At 47.2% G+C, this 23,997-nt stretch overlaps 1 protein-coding gene across 3 annotated transcripts in view; it reads right to left on the bottom strand.

Annotated features, from left to right (window-relative positions):
* G2E3 (G2/M-phase specific E3 ubiquitin protein ligase) overlaps nt 1–18,287 on the bottom strand; it is a 41,886-nt gene extending 23,599 nt beyond the window's left edge. Inside the window, exons 1-6 of one of the 3 annotated variants that reach the window (XM_040333641.1) lie at nt 18,146–18,287; nt 10,030–10,080; nt 7,963–8,013; nt 2,948–3,045; nt 1,431–1,532; nt 1,208–1,332 (exon numbers count right to left, since the gene is read on the bottom strand). In XM_040333641.1, the coding sequence (XP_040189575.1) occupies nt 1,208–1,332; nt 1,431–1,532; nt 2,948–3,045; nt 7,963–8,013; nt 10,030–10,063 (410 nt within the window). In that variant the 5' untranslated portion in view covers nt 10,064–10,080; nt 18,146–18,287. The remainder of the gene's footprint in view (nt 1–1,207; nt 1,333–1,430; nt 1,533–2,947; nt 3,046–7,962; nt 8,014–10,029; nt 10,081–18,145) is intronic. The other 2 variants (XM_040333643.1, XM_040333642.1) reach the window with 2 other exon arrangements.
* Nucleotides 18,288–23,997: the final 5,710 nt, after the last annotated feature.

Here is a 23,997-nt window from a genome sequence, read left to right as displayed (position 1 = left end):
GGCAGAAGGTCCCCATATGGAGGGGAGTGGCGACCAGCCTGTGTTACCATACAGGACTTAGTAGCCAATGGAAGGAGTATAGGAACAGGTGCCTTTCTGCTGTTTCCATGAGAGAAAAGCTGTATTCGAGCAGCGCAGATGCAGGAGACGTACCAATGCATCCAAAAGGGATAAGGTACACCTCCACATAATTGTAGAGGAGAGGGGGAGGCAGACAATTGCTATGCAATGCATATGGCTGGAACTGGTAAACATAGTAGTTTTCCATGTGAACAGATAGCCAACAGTGTGTATGTTTTCTTTCTTTCTTTTTTTTTTTTACGCACACCCCCCCCCATTCTGTAGGCTGTAGAAAGGGGCTACAGTGGCTATGGTGCAGCCAGGAAGCTTGCCAGAGAAATATTGAGCAAAAAAAAAAATCTCCAGGACACAAGGACATACAATTAGCAAAAAAGTGGCTTGCAGGAAGTGAGATGGGTTATATAGGAAGTGTCCCTGCAGTTCTTTTTTGCCAGTTTCCAATCACCTGAAAGTAGTTGCAAATATCCCATGGTTAAAGAACAAAAATTCTGTGTCATGTACTACACAAACACGGGACAAAGGCTGGCAAGTTAAAAACCATGAGACAAGGAGAAAAAAAGGGAAGAAGATATGAAAGCATACATTACTTTATTTTTCAGACACACTCGCATACTTGAAAGAAAACTACTGTAACAAAGCTATTGCATAGTATGCTAGTATGCATCACATACTAGCACATTATGTGAAACTTACCTGAAAATTAAGCCTTCCAGCGAAGTAATGTCATCGCTGGAGACAGCTTTTATCTTCACCCGTCTTGCTTCCAGGTTCACAGACGCCGGCTCTGTGACTGGCGGTAGTTGCCAGTCACGGCACAGGGCTCTGAAGGAACAGCACGGATGGCCGTTCCTTCAGAGCGCATGCGCCAGTGATCTATGCAGAGTAAATATCTCCTAACCAGTACACGTTTAGGAGATATTTACACTACATATAGGTAAAGCCTTATTATAGGCTCACCTACAGGTAAAATTTAAAGATGGAAGTTTCTCTTCAAAAAGAACACTGGAGTAGACATCTACAGGTCATGATAAACCAGTCCATCAAGTCATTCCCCCCCCCTCCATTCAGCTTACACCACCATAACGCATCTATGCTTTCTGAAACACAATTATAAAAGAATGCCTACCTGAAGCTATCCATAAACTGGAATACACACTGCTTTTCCAGGCCACAAGGATAGTGGTAGCTGCGTTTACACCGAGAAATCACACAGCCAATGGAAGCTCCTGCCAATTTACAAATACGACACCTCTAAAAAAGGGAGGAAAAAATAAAAAGTTTGCAATGTTCATTATAATAGGGACAGATGAATAAGAATCTTCATAGAGAATAGGAAATCGTATGCTTACCAGTCTCTTGGCTCTATTCAGCTCTTTCTTAATGTCACTAACCAAGAAGCCATGTATGCCTTCATGCTCTTCACCCCGCTGCCAAATACCACTGGAAAGCAACTACAGAAAGTAATATACAAGAGAAATTATTCACCAATAACACTATAGGAGCTTATAGCAAATTCAGTTATCTAAAATTTAAAGGTTCACTTTTTAGACCAAGTTTCCTTTTACACTCCTATTTATGAAACATAAAACATAGCCTCATGCTCCAATACACACCAACCTCCAGAAGAGGCATCAGGGGACAGATCTTACAGCCTGGAGAAAGCTTGTGCCGAGGGGTGTAACAGGGAAAATATATACAAAATGATAATGCTGCAGAATTATTACCAACATTGGATTGTACATTAATATTAAAAGGAAGTGTGGGAAATACAAAAACAAAACACACACCTTTATACTCACCTAAGCCCAAAAACAGAGCAATGTGACCACTGATTGCTCAGTTCTCAGGTCTGCTCTACCCCTCCTGGAGCATCAGTCTGGGGAGGTGGAAGGTGCAGGAGCAACTCTCATCGGCACGATAAGAGGCTGAAACAGCTGCCGGTCAGGCATCTGGGTGGAACCCGACATTATTGTCGGAATTCATCCAGAGACTGGAGTGGCTCTGCGACGTCAGCCGACAGCGCACCCCAGTTCTGGGTCGCAGGTGAGCAAAAGTAAGTGCACTCCTGTGATCCACATGATAAGTATGGTCAAAAAAGTCTTGGCCACGCTTATATCTCTCCGAGACTCTCTTGGTGAGAGATCTAGGCTTCAGTTCCTGGGTCCACACATCGGATGTGGTCATAATGGTGAGTAACAGGGCATTCTAAAATACACATATGTGGGCAGAACACCCAAAACTCCCTAGTGGAGAGGAATTATTTCAGGAAGTACAGTAGGAAAATTTATAAAGCTGGAGTATCCAAAACATCCAGAGGTTGGCCAAGCCCACCAGGCTCCATCTATAACTGAAATATCAATTTAGACGGTCCGACATTTAATGCAGTATTGTATGTAGCTCCAGGATTTTCGTTATGTTATTATGCAGACATTCCATATATTTCCAGTAAAATTATATTTATCATATCTACTGTATATGTTATATTGATGATAGAGAATACATATACATACACACTAATTATATATATATATATATATATATATATATATATATATATATATATATATATATATATATATATATATATATATATATATATATATATATATACATATACATATACATATATATATATACATATACATATACATATACATACACACACACACACACACACACACACACTAAAATTATATATACACACACACACACACACACACACATACATACAATATCTCTCATCAACATAAAAATGAGAATAATATTATTTGTCAGGGTACATTCTGCCACAATAGGTATATTTCACAAACTAGACTTCCAACTGAATACCAAAGGGGATGCAACGCTCCTGGTGTTGTATACTCACCAAACAGTGATAGTGCAAAGTCAAGTTATGCTCTGCGTAGGTCTTCTTCTCGCCATATTTCTCTATGCAGTTTTCAGTTCTTCCACAAAGCATGCAGGCTACAACATACAACAAATGTATTTATGTTATTTTACATTATTTATATTAGAAAGCCTTGTAAAACATATTTCCTCCAAAAAAAAAAATCCAAAAAAAAAAAAAAAAAAAGACAAAACAATGTACAGCTTAAAGCAAGCATTCAATGAAAATAATTAACTCACATGACCCGACAAGATTTGGCCACATACTTGTAAGCATACGATTTTTAAATGCTATAGTATAAACTCATTTTAAAATAAAAGCATTGTAATGCAATAAAAATAATCATTATTTCTGACAGTTCCAATATTAAATTTGCTTGAAATATCTCCTTTCATGTTGTGAGTGCTGCCTGTCTGCCGACCACCTCTTTATACAACTTCCTGGATTCCCTGCATGCGTTGCAGCTTTCCCTCTGCTCATTCCTTGGTCTACTTTCAAATATCCCATGGTCCCTTACTGCCTGAAAGCTTCTGTACATAACCCATGGCCCCTTACTGCCTGAAAGCTTCTGTACATATCCCATGGCCCCTTACTGCCTGAAAGCTTCTGTACATATCCCATCCCATGGTCCCTTACTGCCTGAAAGCTTCTGTACATATCGCATGGTCCCTTACTGCCTGAAAGCTTCTGTACATATCGCATGGTCCCTTACTGCCTGAAAGCTTCTGTACATATCCCATGGTCCCTTACTGCCTGAAAGCTTCTGTATATATCCCATGGTACCTTACTGCCTGAAAGCTTCTGTACATATCCAATGGTCTCTTACTGCCTGAAAGCTTCTGTACATATCCCATGGTACCTTACTGCCTGAAAGCTTCTGTACATATCCCATGGCCCCTTACTGCCTGAAAGCTTCTGTACATAACCCATGGCCCCTTACTGCCTGAAAGCTTCTGTACATATCCCATGGCACCTTACTGCCTGAAAGCTTCTGTACATAACCCATGGCCCCTTACTGCCTGAAAGCTTCTGTACATAACCCATGGCCCCTTACTGCCTGAAAGCTTCTGTACATAACCCATGGCCCCTTACTGCCTGAAAGCTTCTGTACATATCCCATGGTCCCTTACTGCCTGAAAGCTTCTGTACATATCGCATGGTCCCTTACTGCCTGAAAGCTTCTGTACATATCCCATCCCATGGTACCTTACTGCCTGAAAGCTTCTGTACATATCGCATGGTCCCTTACTGCCTGAAAGCTTCTGTACATATCGCATGGTCCCTTACTGCCTGAAAGCCTCTGTACATATCTCCCATGGTACCTTACTGCCTGAAAGCTTCTGTACATATCCCATGGTACCTTACTGCCTGAAAGCTTCTGTACATATCCCATGGTCCCTTCCTGCCTGAAAGCTTCTGTACATATCCCATGGTCCCTTACTGCCTGAAAGCTTCTGTACATATCGCATGGTCCCTTACTGCCTGAACGCTTCTGTTTATATCCCATGGTACCTTACTGCCTGAAAGCTTCTGTTTATATCCCATGGTACCTTACTGCCTGAAAGCTTCTGTACATATCCCATGGTACCTTACTGCCTGAAAGCTTCTGTTTATATCCCATGGTACCTTACTGCCTGAAAGCTTCTGTACATATCCCATGGTACCTTACTGCCTGAAAGCTTCTGTTTATATCCCATGGTACCTTACTGCCTGAAAGCTTCTGTTTATATCCCATGGTACCTTACTGCCTGAAAGCTTCTGTACATATCCCATGGTACCTTACTGCCTGAAAGCTTCTGTACATATCGCATGGTCCCTTACTGCCTGAAAGCTTCTGTTTATATCCCATGGTACCTTACTGCCTGAAAGCTTCTGTTTATATCCCATGGTACCTTACTGCCTGAAAGCTTCTGTACATATCCCATGGTACCTTACTGCCTGAAAGCTTCTGTACATATCCCATGGTCCCTTACTGCCTGAAAGCTTCTGTACATATCCCAGGGTCCCTTACTGCCTGAAAGCTTCTGTACATATCCCATCCCATGGTACCTTACTGCCTGAAAGCTTCTGTACATATCCCATGGTACCTTACTGCCTGAAAGCTTCTGTACATATCCCATGGTACCTTACTGCCTGAAAGCTTCTGTACATATCCCATGGTCCCTTACTGCCTGAAAGCTTCTGTACATATCCCAGGGTCCCTTACTGCCTGAAAGCTTCTGTACATATCCCAGGGTCCCTTACTGCCTGAAAGCTTCTGTACATATCCCATGGCACCTTACTGCCTGAAAGCTTCTGTACATATCCCATGGTACCTTACTGCCTGAAAGCTTCTGTACATATCCCATGGTACCTTACTGCCTGAAAGCTTCTGTACATATCCCATGGTCCCTTACTGCCTGAAAGCTTCTGTACATATCCCAGGGTCCCTTACTGCCTGAAAGCTTCTGTACATATCCCATGGTCCCTTACTGCCTGAAAGCTTCTGTACATATCCCATGGCACCTTACTGCCTGAAAGCTTCTGTACATATCCCATGGTACCTTACTGCCTGAAAGCTTCTGTACATATCCCATGGTACCTTACTGCCTGAAAGCTTCTGTACATATCCCATGGTCCCTTACTGCCTGAAAGCTTCTGTACATATCCCAGGGTCCCTTACTGCCTGAAAGCTTCTGTACATATCCCAGGGTCCCTTACTGCCTGAAAGCTTCTGTACATATCCCATGGTCCCTTACTGCCTGAAAGCTTCTGTACATATCCCATGGTCCCTTACTGCCTGAAAGCTTCTGTACATATCCCATGGTACCTTACTGCCTGAAAGCTTCTGTACATATCCCATGGTCCCTTACTGCCTGAAAGCTTCTGTTTATATCCCATGGTACCTTACTGCCTGAAAGCTTCTGTACATATCCCATGGTACCTTACTGCCTGAAAGCTTCTGTACATATCCCATGGTCCCTTACTGCCTGAAAGCTTCTGTACATATCCCATGGTCCCTTACTGCCTGAAAGCTTCTGTACATATCCCATGGTACCTTACTGCCTGAAAGCTTCTGTACATATCTCCCATGGTACCTTACTGCCTCAAAACTTCTGTACATATCCCTTGGCACCTTGCTGCCTTTACTGAGCTTGCCTCCTGGAATTCCTCCTCTCAGCACCTAAAAAACAAAGTTAGTGGCCCTCCATTTTCAAGATATACACTCTAGTGGGCTCATACCAATGCCCAATGATGTGTTGGAGGCTGGGTTCACACTGCTGTGCGGAGAGGCTCACAGCATAGGTCCGGTTCACCCCTGTTCTCCGTTTCAGGGACAAATCAGGCTCAAATTTGTGTCTGGATTTGGACCTGAAATGGACCAGAAGACACACAGGATTCTTCTGCAAACTGCTCTGCAGCCACCCCAGAGCTGTGTGAACTGGCTCCATTGAGAGATGGTCAGAATCTCCTGACATGCGAATTGGATGCAGGGAGAAGTATAACAACTACTATGTAGTGCAAGGGCCTCCCCAGAAGAAGATGTCAGACCAGGGTATGTCCTCACCTGGGGTTTGCCTGCATGCTAAATTAAAAAGTGTATCTACAGTACAGTCACAGTGTAAAATCATATACATTTCTACACCGAACTTCAATTATTTCCAGCCTACTCCAAGCCATAGGTTTGTTTGAATTCTAACCTCTGTAGAGCTCCTCTCTCCCTGCCAACCATAAAGTATGTTTGTAGTTAGTGGCCATAGAAATAAGGGACAGCACCATTCATCTACATGGAGATAATCGCACACACGCAGTTACAAAAATTGCACCAAGTGCTTAAAGATGATAAAAGAGCCACAGCTTGGGGGTAGAAGATGTCAGACCAGGGTATGCCCTCACCTGGGGTTTGTGATATATACTGTAGTGGTACACAGGAGGGTGGAGTGTGATAAAACTGCACTACATTGTTAACCACTTTCATACTGAACCTATTTCAGCACTTCTCTCCTACATGTAAGAGATCATCATTTTGTTTGCAAGAAAATTACTCAGAACCCCAAGCATTATACTGTATATGTTTTTTAGCAGAGACCCTAGGGAATAAAATGATAGTCGTTGCAACTTTTCATGTCACACAGTATTTGCGCAAACATTTTTTCTAACGCTTTTTTGGGGGGGGAAATAATGTTTTCACGAATTAAAAAAAAAAAAAAAAAAAAAAAAAAAAACACACAACGGTAAAATTAGCCCAAACTAATGGAATTAGTTTGAAGTTTAAAAAGACTGTGAACTGCCTAAAAGCACAATGAAATGTCAGGGCAGGTCTGTATACATGCATGGACACTATTATAACTGTCTACATATGATGAGAGGATATTGTGAGAGGATACACTCTCTTAAAGGGGCACCCAGGAGTGATTGATATTGATATATGAATGCCTAGGTATGTATGCCTGTTGAGCTCCCTTGCCTTCTGACTGCCCAGTGTTCCGTCATCCCCCCCCCCCTTTTTTTTTGCGGATCCAAAAAATGATCCGATCCGTGACTCTGATCCGAGGAACGATCGGAACCGTGAGTTTTTTGATCCGTTGCACCCCTATCTGTCAAGATAAATCCTTCAGGAGAGGTTGTAAAAACATCCCGTGTACATTAAGCCTTCCAGAGGAGTTCTAAATATGCGAGCTTGACTAACATGTGCGTTCGCTTCTGTGCATGAGCACACAGGGATGGGGGGGGACAGCTTGAAAAAAAAAATTCTATTGTTTATTTTATTTTTACACTTTCTCTTTGAATTTTTTCTGAGCCCGGAGAAGAACCAGAGGGCGGCGGGAGGAGGAGGGAAATGTCATCAAGCGGCTGAACTGCCGCCATGATTGTTCTTATGGTGCACAGAATTGCCAGCTGTAAAAGATAACTGATGATGCCTGCAGATATACCCACTCAAAGTCAATGACGTCATATGACGTGATTAGGCTGGAAGTGGTTAAAAAAAAAAAAACGAAAGTTCAAATACTCACGCAGGTCCTTGGATGGAGTCCTATGCTGGCTCATTGTGGGACTGTACAGTGCTAAAAGTAAAAAAAAAGAAAAAAAAGAAAGAAGACGATTACTCACAAAGAGCAATGAAGATGCACTAGAGCATTCACAAAGCAGTATCGCCCTTCAAGATCCACTGTAAAATACCCCCTACTCTAGTTACATTTTTTCGAATGCTTTTTTTTGGGGGGAAAATAATGTTTTCACGAATTAAAAAAAAAAAAACACACAACGGTAAAATTAGCCCAATTTTTTTAATAATGTGAAAGATGTTACACTGAGTAAATAGATACCCAACATATCACAATTTAAAATTGCGCACACTTGCGGAATAGCGCCAAACTTTGGTATTTAATCTCCATAGGCAACGCTTTAAAAATTTTTTACAGGTTACCAGTTTAAAGTAAGGCCTCATGTACACTGCTGCTGGTAAACAGACGTTTAGGAGAAGTTGGGCATTTTTTTCAACTCCCCCATAACTCTCCTCTGCTATCTTATTAGTACATGTACACTGGGTCGTTTACAGTAATTTCTAAGCAGTTGAGTTTAGAGGCTTTTTTTGGAAAGCAAAAATATGTGTTCAGACGCTGAGTTTAGAAGCATTTCAAGCGCCAAACGCTTCTAAATGCGGTTAACTGCGCTTCGTTTACAGGCAGTTTTTGTTTTTGGCTATTTAAATGTGGGTTACCATCTGTCAATAGTGGTGCAACGGATCATCATTGATCCGTACGGATCAACATCTTCGGATCGGCACACACATGATCCGCAGATGCGCAGGAGGTAGTCTGAGCTCCGCTGCCTACATGTTCCCCCACGAGATGGAAAGCCGAGGAGATGATTCCTCCTCTCCCTCGGCGTAGCCCAGTACTACCCCAGCACCCCCCCCCCTTGCCCATTGAAGGGGGAAGGAGTGAAATCCAGGAGCCACAATACCAATAAGAGCGCATCCCCCCCCCCCCCCCCCCCGCGCGCGGCACACCACTGTCACAGCCTGCATAGCTCGCCCGAGACCGAGGAGGAGACCGAGCAGGTGGAGCACGGAGGGACCCGTCTGCAGTGAGAGCAATACACTGATCGTCCAACCTCCAATTGCTAAATTATCAGACTGAGAGAAGGCACCCTCCCCTCACCTAAGCAGTGCAGTGTTTCCTTACAATACAGCAACCCAGGACCGAGCGGATTGTGCCAGACGCATCAGAGGGCTCAGGGGCGAGTCACAGTACATGGACATATGTATGAACTTTGTCTTCAACTTGTGCAGGACTTGCTTTTGCTCCCCCTAGTGGCACTAATGGAAATAGTTTGAAGTGTAAAAAGACTGTAAACTGCCTAAAAGCACAATGAAATGTCAGGGCAGGTCTGTATACATGCATGGACACTGTTATAACTGGCTACATATGATGAGAGGATATTGTGAGAGGATACGCTCTTTTAAAGGGGCACCCAAGAGTGATTGATATTGATATATGAATGCCTAGGTATGTATGCCTAGGTGAGCTCCCTTGCCTTCTGACAGCCCAGTGTTACGTCACCCCCCCCCCCTTTTTTTTGCTGATCCAAAAAATGATCCGATCCGTGACTCTGATCCGAGGAACGATCGGAACCGTGAGTTTTTTGATCCGTTGCACCCCTATCTGTCAAGATAAATCCTTCAGGAGAGGTTGTAAAAACATCCTGTGTACATTAAGCCTTCCAGAGGAGTTCTAAATATGTGAGCTTGACTTACATGTGCGTTCGCTTCTGTGCATGAGCACACGGGGATGGGGGGGGGGCCACTTTAAAAAAAATAGAATGATATTGTTTATTTTATTTTTACACTTTCTCTTTGATTTTTTTCTGAGCCCGGAGAAGAACCAGAGGGCGGCGGGAGGAGGGAAATGTCATCAAGCGGCTGAACTACCGCCATGATTGTTCTTACGGTGCACAGGATCGCTGGCTGTAAAAGATAACTGATGATGCCTGCAGATATATCCACTCAAAGTCAATGACGTCATATGACGTTATTAGGCTGGAAGTGGTTAAAAAAAAACAAAAGTTCAAATACTCACGCAGGTCCTTGGATGGAGTCCTATGCTGGCTCATTGTGGGACTGTACAGTGCTGAAAGTAAAAAAAAAAAAAAAAAAAGAAGAAAGAAGACGATTACTCACAAAGAGCAATGAAGATGCACTAGAGCATTCACAAAGCAGTATCGCCCTTCAAGATCCACTGTAAAATACCCCCTAATCTAGTTACATTTTTTGGGGTAATTCACAAAAAAAAAAAAAAAACGCTACTAAAATACTGTATGAGCTATGTTATGTAGTGTTGCATTGTTTTAGTAGTAAAAAGAAGCATTATTTTAATGGTGGCCGCATCCTCAACAACTACTAAATAGCCGATTTGCTAAGAAGCAGACAGGTGCCGCATCCTCAACAACCACGACCTATTTTATTAAGGCTGGGCTCAGCCCTCCCTACTCAGAGCTCAGGCTGCTAAGCTGTCGGTTTATTGCCTATACTCAACATTCCACAGTGACTCACCCGATGATCATATTCTGCACCTCAATCAGCCTTCGCCTTGGTCAACATATCCAGATACTCGATGCTGTGTGTTCCTGCTGTGTGTTCCTGTTAAAGACTTTTGCCTGGCTGACTTCCCTTCTGGCTCCTGATCCTGTTTGCTGCCTCAGACTACGCTGATCTTTGTATTCCTGTTTTACTGGCTTGTTCTGACCACCTGGCTATGTTTTGGACTACATTTGTACCATTTTATTGAACTGTGATTTTTTTTTTTTTACTGTACTTTTGTCTCAGTCTCATGCATGGTTCCTAACACTCATGTGCTGTCAGCAGGCTTAAATGCTGGCACTTTGTTTACATTCCACCATCAGTGAGGAATCCCGCTGACCGGAGAGGTGTCATGGTTGTCAAGGACTTGGCGGCTGCCTGCTCCTTGACAACCAGCTATTTACGTGTTGTTCAGACGCCGGTGGTTGCTGGCTCCTTAACAACCAGCTAAAATGAAACATAGTCCTTAACTATCGCATGCCAGGGTTACTACCTATTTACCTCATGCATTTAGTGAATTTACTTTAACGCTGTCTGGAGGTATCTGCTGAGTGTTTTTGCTTTTTGAGGTAAACACTGCATAAACTGATAGCAAATTGACGTCTTCAGCAACGTATACAGTATTTGGAAAAAAATTAGTCAGTTCACCTAAATACCGCATGCAATCTGCTTTAGTGAGTGGAGTCCAGTAACTTTAAAAGTGGTTGTAAACTCCATACAGGCTTACCTATACTATAGGTACTGTAATCTCCTAAACATGCACCGTTCAGGAGATATTTGCTGTATATACAGCCCATGACGTCTTTGGTGAATGCGCTCTGTAGGAACAGCCACCTGTGCCGTTCCTTCAGAGCCCTGTGCCGTAACCGGGGGCTCTCGTGCGCATGCCCTAGACTGACATCACACAGCCCTGGCCAGTCACACAGCCAGTTTCCATGGACCCGGAGGGAAGACAGGTGAAGATGGATGTGGCTTCCAAGGAATCGATAGAGAGCTTTGTTTGCAGGCAAGTTTTGCATAATGTGCTAGTATGCAATTGGATGCATAATAGCACATTACAGGCATACCCCACTTTTAAGTACACAATGGGACCTGAGCATGTATGTAAAACGAAAAAGTAATTAAAGTGAAACAATACCTTTTTTCATTTCCAGGGTGTAGTGGGGGGTCAGGGGCTGTAGTTGGGGGGTGTCAGGGGGCTTAGTGGGGGGTGTCAGGGGCACACAGGAACAGGGCGGGCTATGCTCTCGGAGCTTCAGCACCTTCCACTGCGGCTGCAAAATGTCTGTACAGTACTTGTAAGGCACTTTACATACACTCGCGGGTATGTCCTTACTCGCGAGTGTATGCAAAGTGAGTGTACTTAAAGCGGGGTATGCCTGTATGCCTTTACTTTGCAGGTCAGATTTTTTTTTAAATTAAGCCTGCGGTTTACTTCATCTTTAAAAATATAGTGTTATAATGTCATGAATCACGTGTGATCTCTTGGAGCCAAAATCAGCCAAATTCTTAAGACCCCATTCACACCTGAGCGTTTTGTTGCTTGAAGCCTGAAGCTACAAAACGCTGGAGAGGAAAAAAAAAAAATCTTATTCTCTATGGCAGTGGTCTCAAAGTACCGGCCCACGGACCAGTTATAAATGGCCCGCAGGCAGGGCGGAAGTGGGGGGAGCAGGCGCTGGCGCCATCTGGTGGTGAGCCATTGGTATTACAAGTTATTACCACCAGAATAATGGTGGTAGGTGCTCAGGTGTGAATGGGGCCTCACAGCCTGAACATTTTGGCTTCATGCACAATAGAAAGCTAAAAAATGCTGGACAGAAAACGCTAATGTGTTAGCAGTGTTTAGCCTAGCTTGAAAGCTATGTTTACTAGCTATAGCTTTAAGTAGCCGGGCCTCCGGCATCCTTAACCAGTGAACAGCTGGATAGCGAAACTTGAGTCATCATCTTTTTTTTAACTTTCCATCTTTTACATTTTCTGCCCTTGTTTTAACTTTGGATAGTAAAACTTTTTTTTTTCTGACAGCAAAAACCTTATACAGCCCACTTCCTGTTTCTTGTCTGGTAAAAGGCCTAGGCTTATGACATCATACACAGCTCCCTTTTTCACTCTTGTGAGGTTGCCAGGAAGGGAGGTTGGTGGATCATAAGAGGGTCAATGAAAGCTGCAGAGCTGGAGTAGTGTGTCTGTGTAAATCCAGGAAGTGAACATGCAGAAGCTTCAACAACCATACCAGGTCCTATGCCATTAACATGGGGGGGGGGCGCCTTGTCTCTCCCCCCTCCCCCTGAGGGCGGGTATGATTCAGGAGGGGTTCCCCTCAAAATTCCTATCCAACTTAAGAGTCTGGTATGGGTTTGTAGGGACCACCACCACCCCACCCCCCCCCCACACACACACACACACACACACACACACCGTTTTGTTATTCACAATTATTTATTGACGGCAATGGTTTTTATTTTACATTCAGCTGTCTGTGGGGAACCGCACTGACAGCTGATGACTTATGCGTTGTTAAAGGAGTTGTAGAGTTCCAAGCCTGGGCTTCTCTTATAGGAGTGCAATATGTTTGCACTCCTGTGACCTGTTTTAAGCAGAGAGTGTTTTGAAGTCCACTCTCCGCTGACATCACCAGGATCAGTCCAGGCACCACGTCATCCCGACTTAGGAGGTCTGGATCCGTCGGGTGCCCGGACTGATAGTAGTCTCAGCCTCTCAGCGAGCCGGTGAGACAGGCACTCCCCCACAGCTCAGCGCTCCAATATGCGTGGAGAAGCAGAGCTGCTGACTGACAGGCAGCAGCTCTCCGCTCGGGTACCAGTGATAGCCGAGACATTAGCGGTGTTCGGTGGCTCGGTTCTCAGTGAAGAAGCTGCTGCTGCAGAACCCCCCCTCCCCTCCCCCTTTCTTATCTGAACCTGATCATTCCAGCGACGAGCAACGAGCCCATCAGTTCCAGCCGCTGTCTCAGGTCCTCATGGGATAGATTGATAGCAGCAGGAGCCATTGGCTCCTGCTCCTGTCAATTTCAGTGACACGCGGGGCGGGCCGAGGCCTACTGTCCATGTCAGTGGACGCAGCAGCAGAACTTGGGAGCATGCCCGCACGAGTGCCCCCATGTAAAGTGGATCTTCGTGGGTGCTGGTGGCAAAACCCTTGCATAGAGCAAGCATGTATAACATGTTTGTAAAGGTTTGTTTAAAAAAAAACAAAAAAAACACACAACAATCATTTTAATGGGCTGTTAAAGTGGAGGTTCACCCAAAAGCGGAGGTTCACCCAAAAGTGAACCTCCACTTTTCGGAACCCTCCCCTCCCTCCCGCAGGAGTCCGGAACCTCCGTGTCACACACCCCTTCCCCCCACCCCACCCCCCCCCCGTTGTGTTCTGGGAAACACTCGGCTCCCAGAACACAACCGGGACCAGTGGGAACTGCACAGCTCGACTCGCGCATGCGCAGTAGGGAACCAGGCAGTGAAGCCGCAGCGCTTCACTTCCCGATTCCCTTAACGAGGATGCCGACGCCGCGGGCGACTTGGACAGGTAAGCGTTAATTTTTTAAAAGTCAGCAGCTGCTGTATTTGTAGCTGCTGGCTTTTAAAAAAAAAAATTACATTTCAGCTGAACCTCCGCGTTAAGGACGCAGCAGCCGGCTTCCAGGCCTGCCCCTAACAACCAGCTATTCACTGGTCGTTAGGGACGCTGGTAGGGATGAGCTCCGGCGTGTTGCACACACCATGTGCAGAGCCCACCAGGAAGACGACACGGCGCTCATTATATACTGCAGCTTACCAAGCCTTGGATGCGATGGCTGCATTAGTTCCACATGGGGATCCTGCCAATAACACACTTCCTGTCCTACAACATAACTGATAATAAAGATGGCCATACACGGCTGCTAGTTTTCTTTCAGATTCTTCCTTCCATACAAACAAGGAGAAAGGAAGAATCACATTGTATTGCGACAGCTTCACCCGCCACTGTCAGAAAACACTGATCGGTGGTGCTCACTCATTGGCTGCAGCTGCCGATCAATGGAAAGTTTTCCAACAATCAACTTCTGTCAAAACAATTATTGCGATTCAGTCTGTCCCGTCTAGACCAACCAAATCTTGATCAGTTTATGGCCAGCTTAGGAGCGCAGCCCAGAAATTCGGAGCATCAACATGGATTTTTTTACACTTTTGGAACAGATAAACCAAAACTTTTTCAGTGCTATATTTAAATCATTAGGCCCAAAGCCACACATGTATTAATTGCAGCTTGCCAATCTTTAGATGTGGTGGCTGCATTCGTTTTTTTTAGTCTTTTGTCCCTCTGGTCCCATCTGGTGATCTGGCCAGTAACACGCATTCTCCCAGCGGGTAACGAAAAGCCACGTCAGCCAATCACGTGATCATAAACCCCCTTAAAGGGCCAGGAAGCGCCAAGGGGTTAATAAGAGACCAAATAAGAGCAGTTAAAGCGGATGTGCCAGTATAAAAAAATATTAAAAGCCAGCAGCTACAAATACTGCAGCTGCTGACTTTTAATATTGGGACACTTACCTTTTTCTGTAGTCCAGCGCCGTCCGCAGCAGAGGATGAGCGATCGCTCGTTTCTCTGCTGCTCCCCCCGCCATCCTCAGTGAGGGAACCCTACGGCGCATGCGCGAGTCGCACTGCGCCCACCGATTGGCTCACACGCTGTGTGCTGGGAGCCGAGTGTTCCCAGCACACAACGGGCGACAGACGGGAAGTCAGAAAAACCCGTCTTTTGCCCGTAGCGTGTGGCCGGAAGTGGGTGCAAATACCTGTCTTTAGACAGGTATCTGCACCCCCCTCCCCCCTGAAATGTGACACCGGAGGGGGGCCGGGTGCCGATCAGCGTGAGTTCCACTTTAGGGTGGAGCTCCGCTTTAATGGTTAGGAATTATAGAATTTGCTATGTAATGCTGAAACTGATCCACACACAGCCCAGGATCCTAGATTGTTACAGTGATGCAGAGCAAAGGGCAGCTCTACACATTGTACAGCTGATTGGACCTTTACCCCGTCCTCAGCCCATCGAGTACCCAATCATGTAAGAGTCCAACACATATTGAGTCAGTACTCAACTGCGAGTGTACCCGGCACTCAGCTGATCAAGTTAGGCCGGCCATAGATGGGTCAAATTCAGCCCCCAACTTTCAGGCTGTCACCTTAGCCATCAACTCTCAGGATCCGGCATTATCCCCCTCTAGGAACACAGGGCGCTGCGTTGCCACCCCACACTTTCCGGGCGCCGTGTTGCCGCCCCCCTCCCCACACTTTCTGGAAGCAGCGTTGCCGCCCCCCCAAACATTCTTTCTGGAAGCAGCGTTGCCGGCCCCCCACACACTTTCTGGAAGCAGCGTTGCCGGCCCCCCACACACTTTCTGGACGCTGCGTTGCCGGCCCCCCACACACTTTCTGGACGCTGCGTTGCCGGCCCCCCAGTCACACACACTTTCTGGACGCTGCGTTGCCGGCCCCCCACACACACACTTTCTGGAAGCAGCGTTGCCGGCCCCCCACACACACACACTTTCTGGAAGCAGCGTTGCCGGCCCCCCCACACACACACTTTCTGGAAGCAGCGTTGCCGGCCCCCCACACACACACACTTTCTGGAAGCAGCGTTGCCGCCCCCACACACACACACTTTCTGGAAGCAGCGTTGCCGGCCCCCCACACACTTTCTGGACGCTGCGTTGCCGGCCCCCCACACACACACTTTCTGGACGCTGCGTTGCCGGCCCCCCACACACACTTTCTGGAAGCAGCGTTGCCGGCCCCCCACACACACACACTTTCTGGAAGCAGCGTTGCCGGCCCCCCACACACACACACTTTCTGGAAGCAGCGTTGCCGGCCCCCCACACACACTTTCTGGAAGCAGCGTTGCCGGCCCCCCACACACACACACACTTTCTGGAAGCAGCGTTGCCGGCCCCCCACACACACACACACTTTCTGGAAGCAGCGTTGCCGGCCCCCCACACACACTTTCTGGAAGCAGCGTTGCCGGCCCCCCACACACACTTTCTGGAAGCAGCGTTGCCGGCCCCCCACACACACACACACACTTTCTGGAAGCAGCGTTGCCGGCCCCCCACACACACACACACACTTTCTGGAAGCAGCGTTGCCGGCCCCCCACACACACACACACACTTTCTGGAAGCAGCGTTGCCGGCCCCCCACACACACACACACACACACACACACTTTCTGGAAGCAGCGTTGCCGGCCCCCCACACACACACACACACACTTTCTGGAAGCAGCGTTGCCGGCCCCCCCCACACACACACACACACACACACACTTTCTGGAAGCAGCGTTGCCGGCCCCCCACACACACACACTTTCTGGAAGCAGCGTTGCCGGCCCCCCACACACACACACTTTCTGGAAGCAGCATTGCCGGCCCCCACACACACTGTCTGGAAGCAGCGTTGCCGGCCCCCCACACACTTTCTGGAAGCAGCGTTGCCGGCCCCCCACACACTTTCTGGAAGCAGCGTTGCCGGCCCCCCACACACTTTCTGGAAGCAGCGTTGCCGGCCCCCCACACACTTTCTGGAAGCAGCGTTGCCGGCCCCCCACACACTTTCTGGAAGCAGCGTTGCCGGCCCCCCACACACTTTCTGGAAGCAGCGTTGCCGGCCCCCCACACACTTTCTGGAAGCAGCGTTGCCGCCCCCCACACACTTTCTGGAAGCAGCGTTGCCGGCCCCCCACACACTGTCTGGAAGCAGCGTTGCCGGCCCCACACACACTGTCTGGAAGCAGCGTTGCCGGCCCCCCACACACTTTCTGGAAGCAGCGTTGCCGGCCCCACACACTGTCTGGAAGCTGCGTTGCCGGCCCCCCACACACTTTCTGGAAGCTGCGTTGCCGCCCCCCACACACTGTCTGGAAGCAGCGTTGCCGGCCCCACACACTGTCTGGAAGCAGCGTTGCCGGCCAACCACACACTTTCTGGAAGCAGAGTTGCCGCCCCCCACACACTGTCTGGATGCTGCGTTGCCGGCCCCCCCACACACTGTCTGGATGCTGCGTTGCCGCCCCCCACACACTGTCTGGACGCTGCGTTGCCGGCCCCCCACACACACACTGTCTGGAAGCTGCGTTGCCGGCCCCCCACACTTTCAAAACATCACACGTTACAGTCAGGGTTGCCAACTTTCAGTAAATTTACAAACAGTTTGTAAAACCCATAATTTTTGCATCTGTCCATAAATGTCCATTATGGATGCGTAGTCTGTATGTCCGTAATGGACATTTATGGACAGATGCAAAAATGATGGATTTTACAAACTGTTTGTAAATTTACTGACGGTTGGCAACCCTGGTTACAGTCCCTTTAAACTTTGAGACTAAACAAAAAGAAGGGGGAGAACTCCTTCACAAGACCCAGGATACCGACCCTCCCACAGATCTCACCATCATGTTTGTTGTTGAACTCAATGGCTGGCTGTCTATTTCCAGGAATACACTAATTACCACTAATCATCACCTAATAACAATCCTTGTCCCCCATAATACCCTCCACACTGCCACCTTATCACTCTGACCAATGAAAAGGCTACTAGGTGCCGAACCTACCTGGAAGCCGGTCCCCCGGGCCGGTAGCTCCCTCTTCCCCAGTATACTATACGTTCCCTTCTCCTTCCAACTCTGTGTTCGAATTTACCACACAATTCAAATCCTAACATCCGGTCGCTCCCGGACGCAGCCCTCCCCACACTCGCAGCGCTCATTGGTCCGGAAAATGGAAAGGAAGCATTGCTGGCGTTCCAAGCCTCGTTGTGAGCCTCCTGTCTGACCAATCAGAACACGAAGGCGCACTGTGCAATGTTAAAGCACGTAGCACAGGCAGTCAGTCATATTATGCGGCTCAGTCAGTCAGCGCTGGTTTCTGTATTAAATGTCTGCTCAGTGTATAGACAGAGCCTGGACGTGGTTATCTTGTGCTGAGACAAAGAACTCATTTCTGTCAGAGATCTCTTGTTTACATTGGGGTAGATTCAGGTAGGGCTGCACACTAGGGTTGCCACCTTTTCTTCAAACCCCAACACTTTAGCGACACAGGGCACCTTTTTTCCCGTAGTATACACAATCGGATAAGAAAAGACCTGGGGCACCTTCGGGTGCCTCAAGGACAGTGGTATTGCTGCGGCAAACAGTGGGTGTGGCCAAACTGCTCTTGCTGACATCGTGGCTCCCCCTCAGTGATGCCAAACCTGCCCCCAGACAGCGGCCCGCATCTGCCAAATGGCAACAGATTTTTGTGTGACTACCTCAGTTACTTGGGGAGCCACAGCCCAGTCTAAATAATGTGTCCGGGTTTCAGGCAGACTGAAACCCGGACACAGGATCCCAAACCCGAACTGTCCGGGTGAATCCTGAACTGGTGGCAACCCTACGGGACCCGCGGAAACCCGATCGCCGCTGGAGTCCCGCGATCTGTCCCCGGAGCTGAAGAACGGGGACAGCTGTGTGTAAACACAGCTTCCCCTTTCTTCACTGTGGCTCCGTCATCGATCGTGCGATCCCTTTTATAGGGGGACACAATCGATGATGTCAACCCTAAAGCCACACCCCCCTACAGTTGTAAACACAGTTCAGGTCACACATTACCCCTACAGCGCCCCCTGTGGTTAACTCCCAAACTGCAATTGTCATTTTCACAATAAACAATGCATTTTAAATGCATTTTTTGCTGTGAAAACGACAATGGTCCCAAAAATGTGTCAAAATTGTCCGAAGTGTCCGCCATGATGTCGCAGTTACGAAAAAAAATCGCCGATCGCCGCAATTAGTAGTAAAAAAAAATTTTTTTTATAAAAATGCAATAAAACCATCCCCTATTTTGTAAAGGCTATAAATTTTGCGCAAACCAACCGATAAACGCTTATTGCGATTTTTTTACCAAAAATAGGTAGAAGAATACATATCGGCCTAAACTGAGGAAAACATTTTTTTTTTATATATATATATATATATTTCTGGGGGATATTTATCATAGCAAAAAGTAAAAAATATTGCATTTTTTTTCAAAATTGTCGCTCTATTTTTGTTTATAGCGCAAAAAATAAAAACCGCAGAGGTGATCAAATACCACCAAAAGAAAGCTCTATTTGTGGGAAAAAAGGACGCCAATTTTGTTTGGGAGCCACGTCGCACGACCGCGCAATTGTCAGTTAAATCGACGCAGTGCCGAATCGCAAAAAGGGGCAAGGTCCTTTAGCTGCATTTTGGTCCGGGTCTTAAGTGGTTAAGGCCTTGTTCACATGTTGTACTGACAGTGGAAGTTTAGCCTATTCCCAACTAAGCTTAACCACTTCAATACCAGGCACTTTCACCCCCTTTTTGCTGATTGGCACTGTTGTTGGCACTGATTGGCAGTTTTAGGGGCACTGACAGGCGTTTATAGAGGGGCACAGGCTGGCTATGGGCACTGATTGGCAGCTGATGAACACTGATTGGAAGCTGATGGGCACCTTTTCATGGGGGCTGTGCTGATAATCAATGTGCGGGTTATCAGCACAGACCCCCCCCCCCCCCCCCAACAGGGAGAGCGGCAGATCAGCTCTCCCTGTCAGCGTAAACAAAGGAAAGCCGCTAACTGGCACTTTCTGGTTGACGCGGCGATGATCAGCTGTGATTGGTCACAGCTGAACATGTGGTAAGAAGCCTCTGTCAGAGGTTCCATACCACGATGGGAGTGACACACACCGGCGCTAGGGTGACCACATTTTCAAACTACCATTCAGGGACACACCTTCCCTTTCCAAAAATCAGCTTGTGATTGGACACAAGAGGCAGGATTTCTGATTTCTCCAATCACAAGCAGGGGGCGGGATTGTGATCCTCCAGGTATTCCCGGCCAGGACAAGTACTGTCAGTTGATAGATTGCGCAATACAATTACATGTTATAATTACCCGGAGAAGTCCTAGACCTGTGGAGCAGGTTTAGCTCAGGGCTAGGGTGCCTGCCCTGCAAGCATTAGACTCTGGGTTCAAGCCCAGGAAGGTCTGCATTGTCACGTGGCCAGGGCTCAGCGTGGGCGCATTTATCCACTCTTTTTTTGCTTTTTAACTACTATTTTACTTTTTACACAAAATCACACTACTTGCCACAAAATTAACAAACATTTCACTTTTTTGCAACAAAACTATTATGACCGGCACATTGCGCCCGACAACATAGCTAGCGCGCACACACACACTTTTCACACATCTTTGGGACCATTCACATTTACAAACACATTCCTGCTGCTATACAACTGCACTGATTACTCTGCAAATATCACTGCCAGGGAAGGCCTTAACACTCACTAGGGGCTTAAATCACTTCCCTACTGAGTGATGTTAACTGTAGGGGGAGGGGACTCACAAGGGGAGGAGACCCATGTCTGTTCCTCTGTACTGGCAACACACATCGCTCTCCTCTAGGGTTGCCACCTTTTCTTCAAGCCAAACCCCAACACTTTAGCGGCACAGGGCACCTTTTTTCCCGTAGTATACACAATCGGATAAGAAAAGACCTGGGGCACCTTCGGGTGCCTCAAGGACAGTGGTATTGCAGCGCGCTGCGGCAAACAGTGGGTGTGGCCAAACTGCTCTTGCTGACATCGTGGCTCCCCCTCAGTGATGCCAAACCTGCCCCCAGACAGCGGCCCGCATCTCCCGAATGGCAACAGATTTTTGTGTGACTACCTCAGTTACTTGGGGAGCCACAGCCCAGTCTAAATAATGTGTCCGGGTTTCAGGCAGACTGAAACCCGGACACGAGCAAGGTCTGGTGTCGGTGCGAGCGTAGATGGGTTTTTCAGAGGCCTTTTCCACATGTTTGTACCCATGACTTATAGTACAGGAGTGAAATCCCACTTTTTATCCCTATAGACGTTTAACCACTTAAGGACCGCCTCCTGCACATATACGTCGGCAGAATGGCACGGCTGGGCACATACACGTACAGGTACGTGCTGTGCTATTGTCCAGCCGTGGGTCACGGGCGCGCGCCCGCGACCCGGTCTGAAGCTCCGTGACCGGGACCGCGGGACCCGCGGAAACCCGATCGCCGCTGGAGTCCCGCGATCTGTCCCCGGAGCTGAAGAACGGGGACAGCTGTGTGTAAACACAGCTTCCCCTTTCTTCACTGTGGCTCCGTCATCGATCGTGCGATCCCTTTTATAGGGGGGACACAATCGATGACGTCACCCCTACAGCCACACCCCCCTACAGTTGTAAACACAGTTCAGGTCACACATTACCCCTACAGCGCCCCCTGTGGTTAACTCCCAAACTGCAATTGTCATTTTCACAATAAACAATGCATTTTAAATGCATTTTTTGCTGTGAAAACGACAATGGTCCCAAAAATGTGTCAAAATTGTCCGAAGTGTCCGCCATGATGTCGCAGTTCCGAAAAAAAATCGCTGATCGCCGCAATTAGTAGTAAAATTTTTTTTTTTTTATAAAAATGCAATAAAACTATCCCCTATTTTGTAAAGGCTATAAATTTTGCGCAAACCAACCGATAAACGCTTATTGCGATTTTTTTACCAAAAATAGGTAGAAGAATACATATCGGCCTAAACTGAGGAAAACATTTTTTTTTTATATATATTTCTGGGGGATATTTATCATAGCAAAAAGTAAAAAATATTGCATTTTTTTTCAAAATTGTCGCTCTATTTTTGTTTATAGCGCAAAAAATAAAAACCGCAGAGGTGATCAAATACCACCAAAAGAAAGCTCTATTTGTGGGAAAAAAGGACGCCAATTTTGTTTGGGAGCCACGTCGCACGACCGCGCAATTGTCAGTTGAATCGACGCAGTGCCGAATCGCAAAAAGGGGCAAGGTCCTTTAGCTGCATTTTGGTCCGGGTCTTAAGTGGTTAAGGCCTTGTTCACATGTTGTACTGACAGTGGAAGTTTAGCCTATTCCCAACTAAGCTTAACCACTTCAATACCAGGCACTTTCACCCCCTTTTTGCTGATTGGCACTGTTGTTGGCACTGATTGGCAGTTTTAGGGGCACTGACAGGCGTGTATAGAGGGGGACAGGCTGGCTATGGGCACTGATTGGCAGCTGATGAACACTGATTGGCAGCTGATGGGCACCTTTTCATGGGGGCTGTGCTGATAATCAATGTGCGGGTTATCAGCACAGACCCCCCCCCCCCCCCCAACAGGGAGAGCGGCAGATCAGCTCTCCCTGTCAGCGTAAACAAAGGAAAGCCGCTAACTGGCACTTTCTGGTTGACGCGGCGATGATCAGCTGTGATTGGTCACAGCTGAACATGTGGTAAGAAGCCTCTGTCAGAGGTTCCATACCACGATGGGAGTGACACACACCGGCGCTAGGGTGACCACATTTTCAAACTACCATTCAGGGACACACCTTCCCTTTCCAAAAATCAGCTTGTGATTGGACACAAGAGGCAGGATTTCTGATTTCTCCAATCACAAGCAGGGGGCGGGATTGTGATCCTCCAGGTATTCCCGGCCAGGACAAGTACTGTCAGTTGATAGATTGCGCAATACAATTACATGTTATAATTACCCGGAGAAGTCCTAGACCTGTGGAGCAGGTTTAGCTCAGGGCTAGGGTGCCTGCCCTGCAAGCATTAGACTCTGGGTTCAAGCCCAGGAAGGTCTGCATTGTCACGTGGCCAGGGCTCAGCGTGGGCGCATTTATCCACTCTTTTTTTGCTTTTTAACTACTATTTTACTTTTTACACAAAATCACACTACTTGCCACAAAATTAACAAACATTTCACTTTTTTGCAACAAAACTATTATGACCGGCACATTGCGCCCGACAACATAGCTAGCGCGCACACACACACTTTTCACACATCTTTGGGACCATTCACATTTACAAACACATTCCTGCTGCTATACAACTGCACTGATTACTCTGCAAATATCACTGCCAGGGAAGGCCTTAACACTCACTAGGGCCTTAAATCACTTCCCTACTGAGTGATTTTATCTGTAGGGGGAGGGGACTCACAAGGGGAGGAGACCCATGTCTGTTCCTCTCTATTGGCAACACACATCGCTCTCCTCTAGGGTTGCCACCTTTTCTTCAAGCCAAACCCCAACACTTTAGCGGCACAGGGCACCTTTTTTCCCGTAGTATACACAATCGGATAAGAAAAGACCTGGGGCACCTTCGGGTGCCTCAAGGACAGTGGTATTGCAGCGCGCTGCGGCAAACAGTGGGTGTGGCCAAACTGCTCTTGCTGACATCGTGGCTTCCCCTCAGTGATGCCAAACCTGCCCCCAGACAGCGGCCCGCATCTCCCGAATGGCAACAGATTTTTGTGTGACTACCTCAGTTACTTGGGGAGCCACAGCCCAGTCTAAATAATGTGTCCGGGTTTCAGGCAGACTGAAACCCAGACACAAGATCCCAAACCCGAACTGTCCGGGTGAATC

Source organism: Rana temporaria, chromosome 13, assembly GCF_905171775.1.
Source record: "Rana temporaria chromosome 13, aRanTem1.1, whole genome shotgun sequence".
In the NCBI taxonomy this organism is placed as follows: domain Eukaryota; kingdom Metazoa; phylum Chordata; class Amphibia; order Anura; family Ranidae; genus Rana; species Rana temporaria.
The sequence above is the reverse complement of the archived record's forward strand: the minus strand, read 5'-3'. Positions and strand labels throughout refer to the sequence as shown.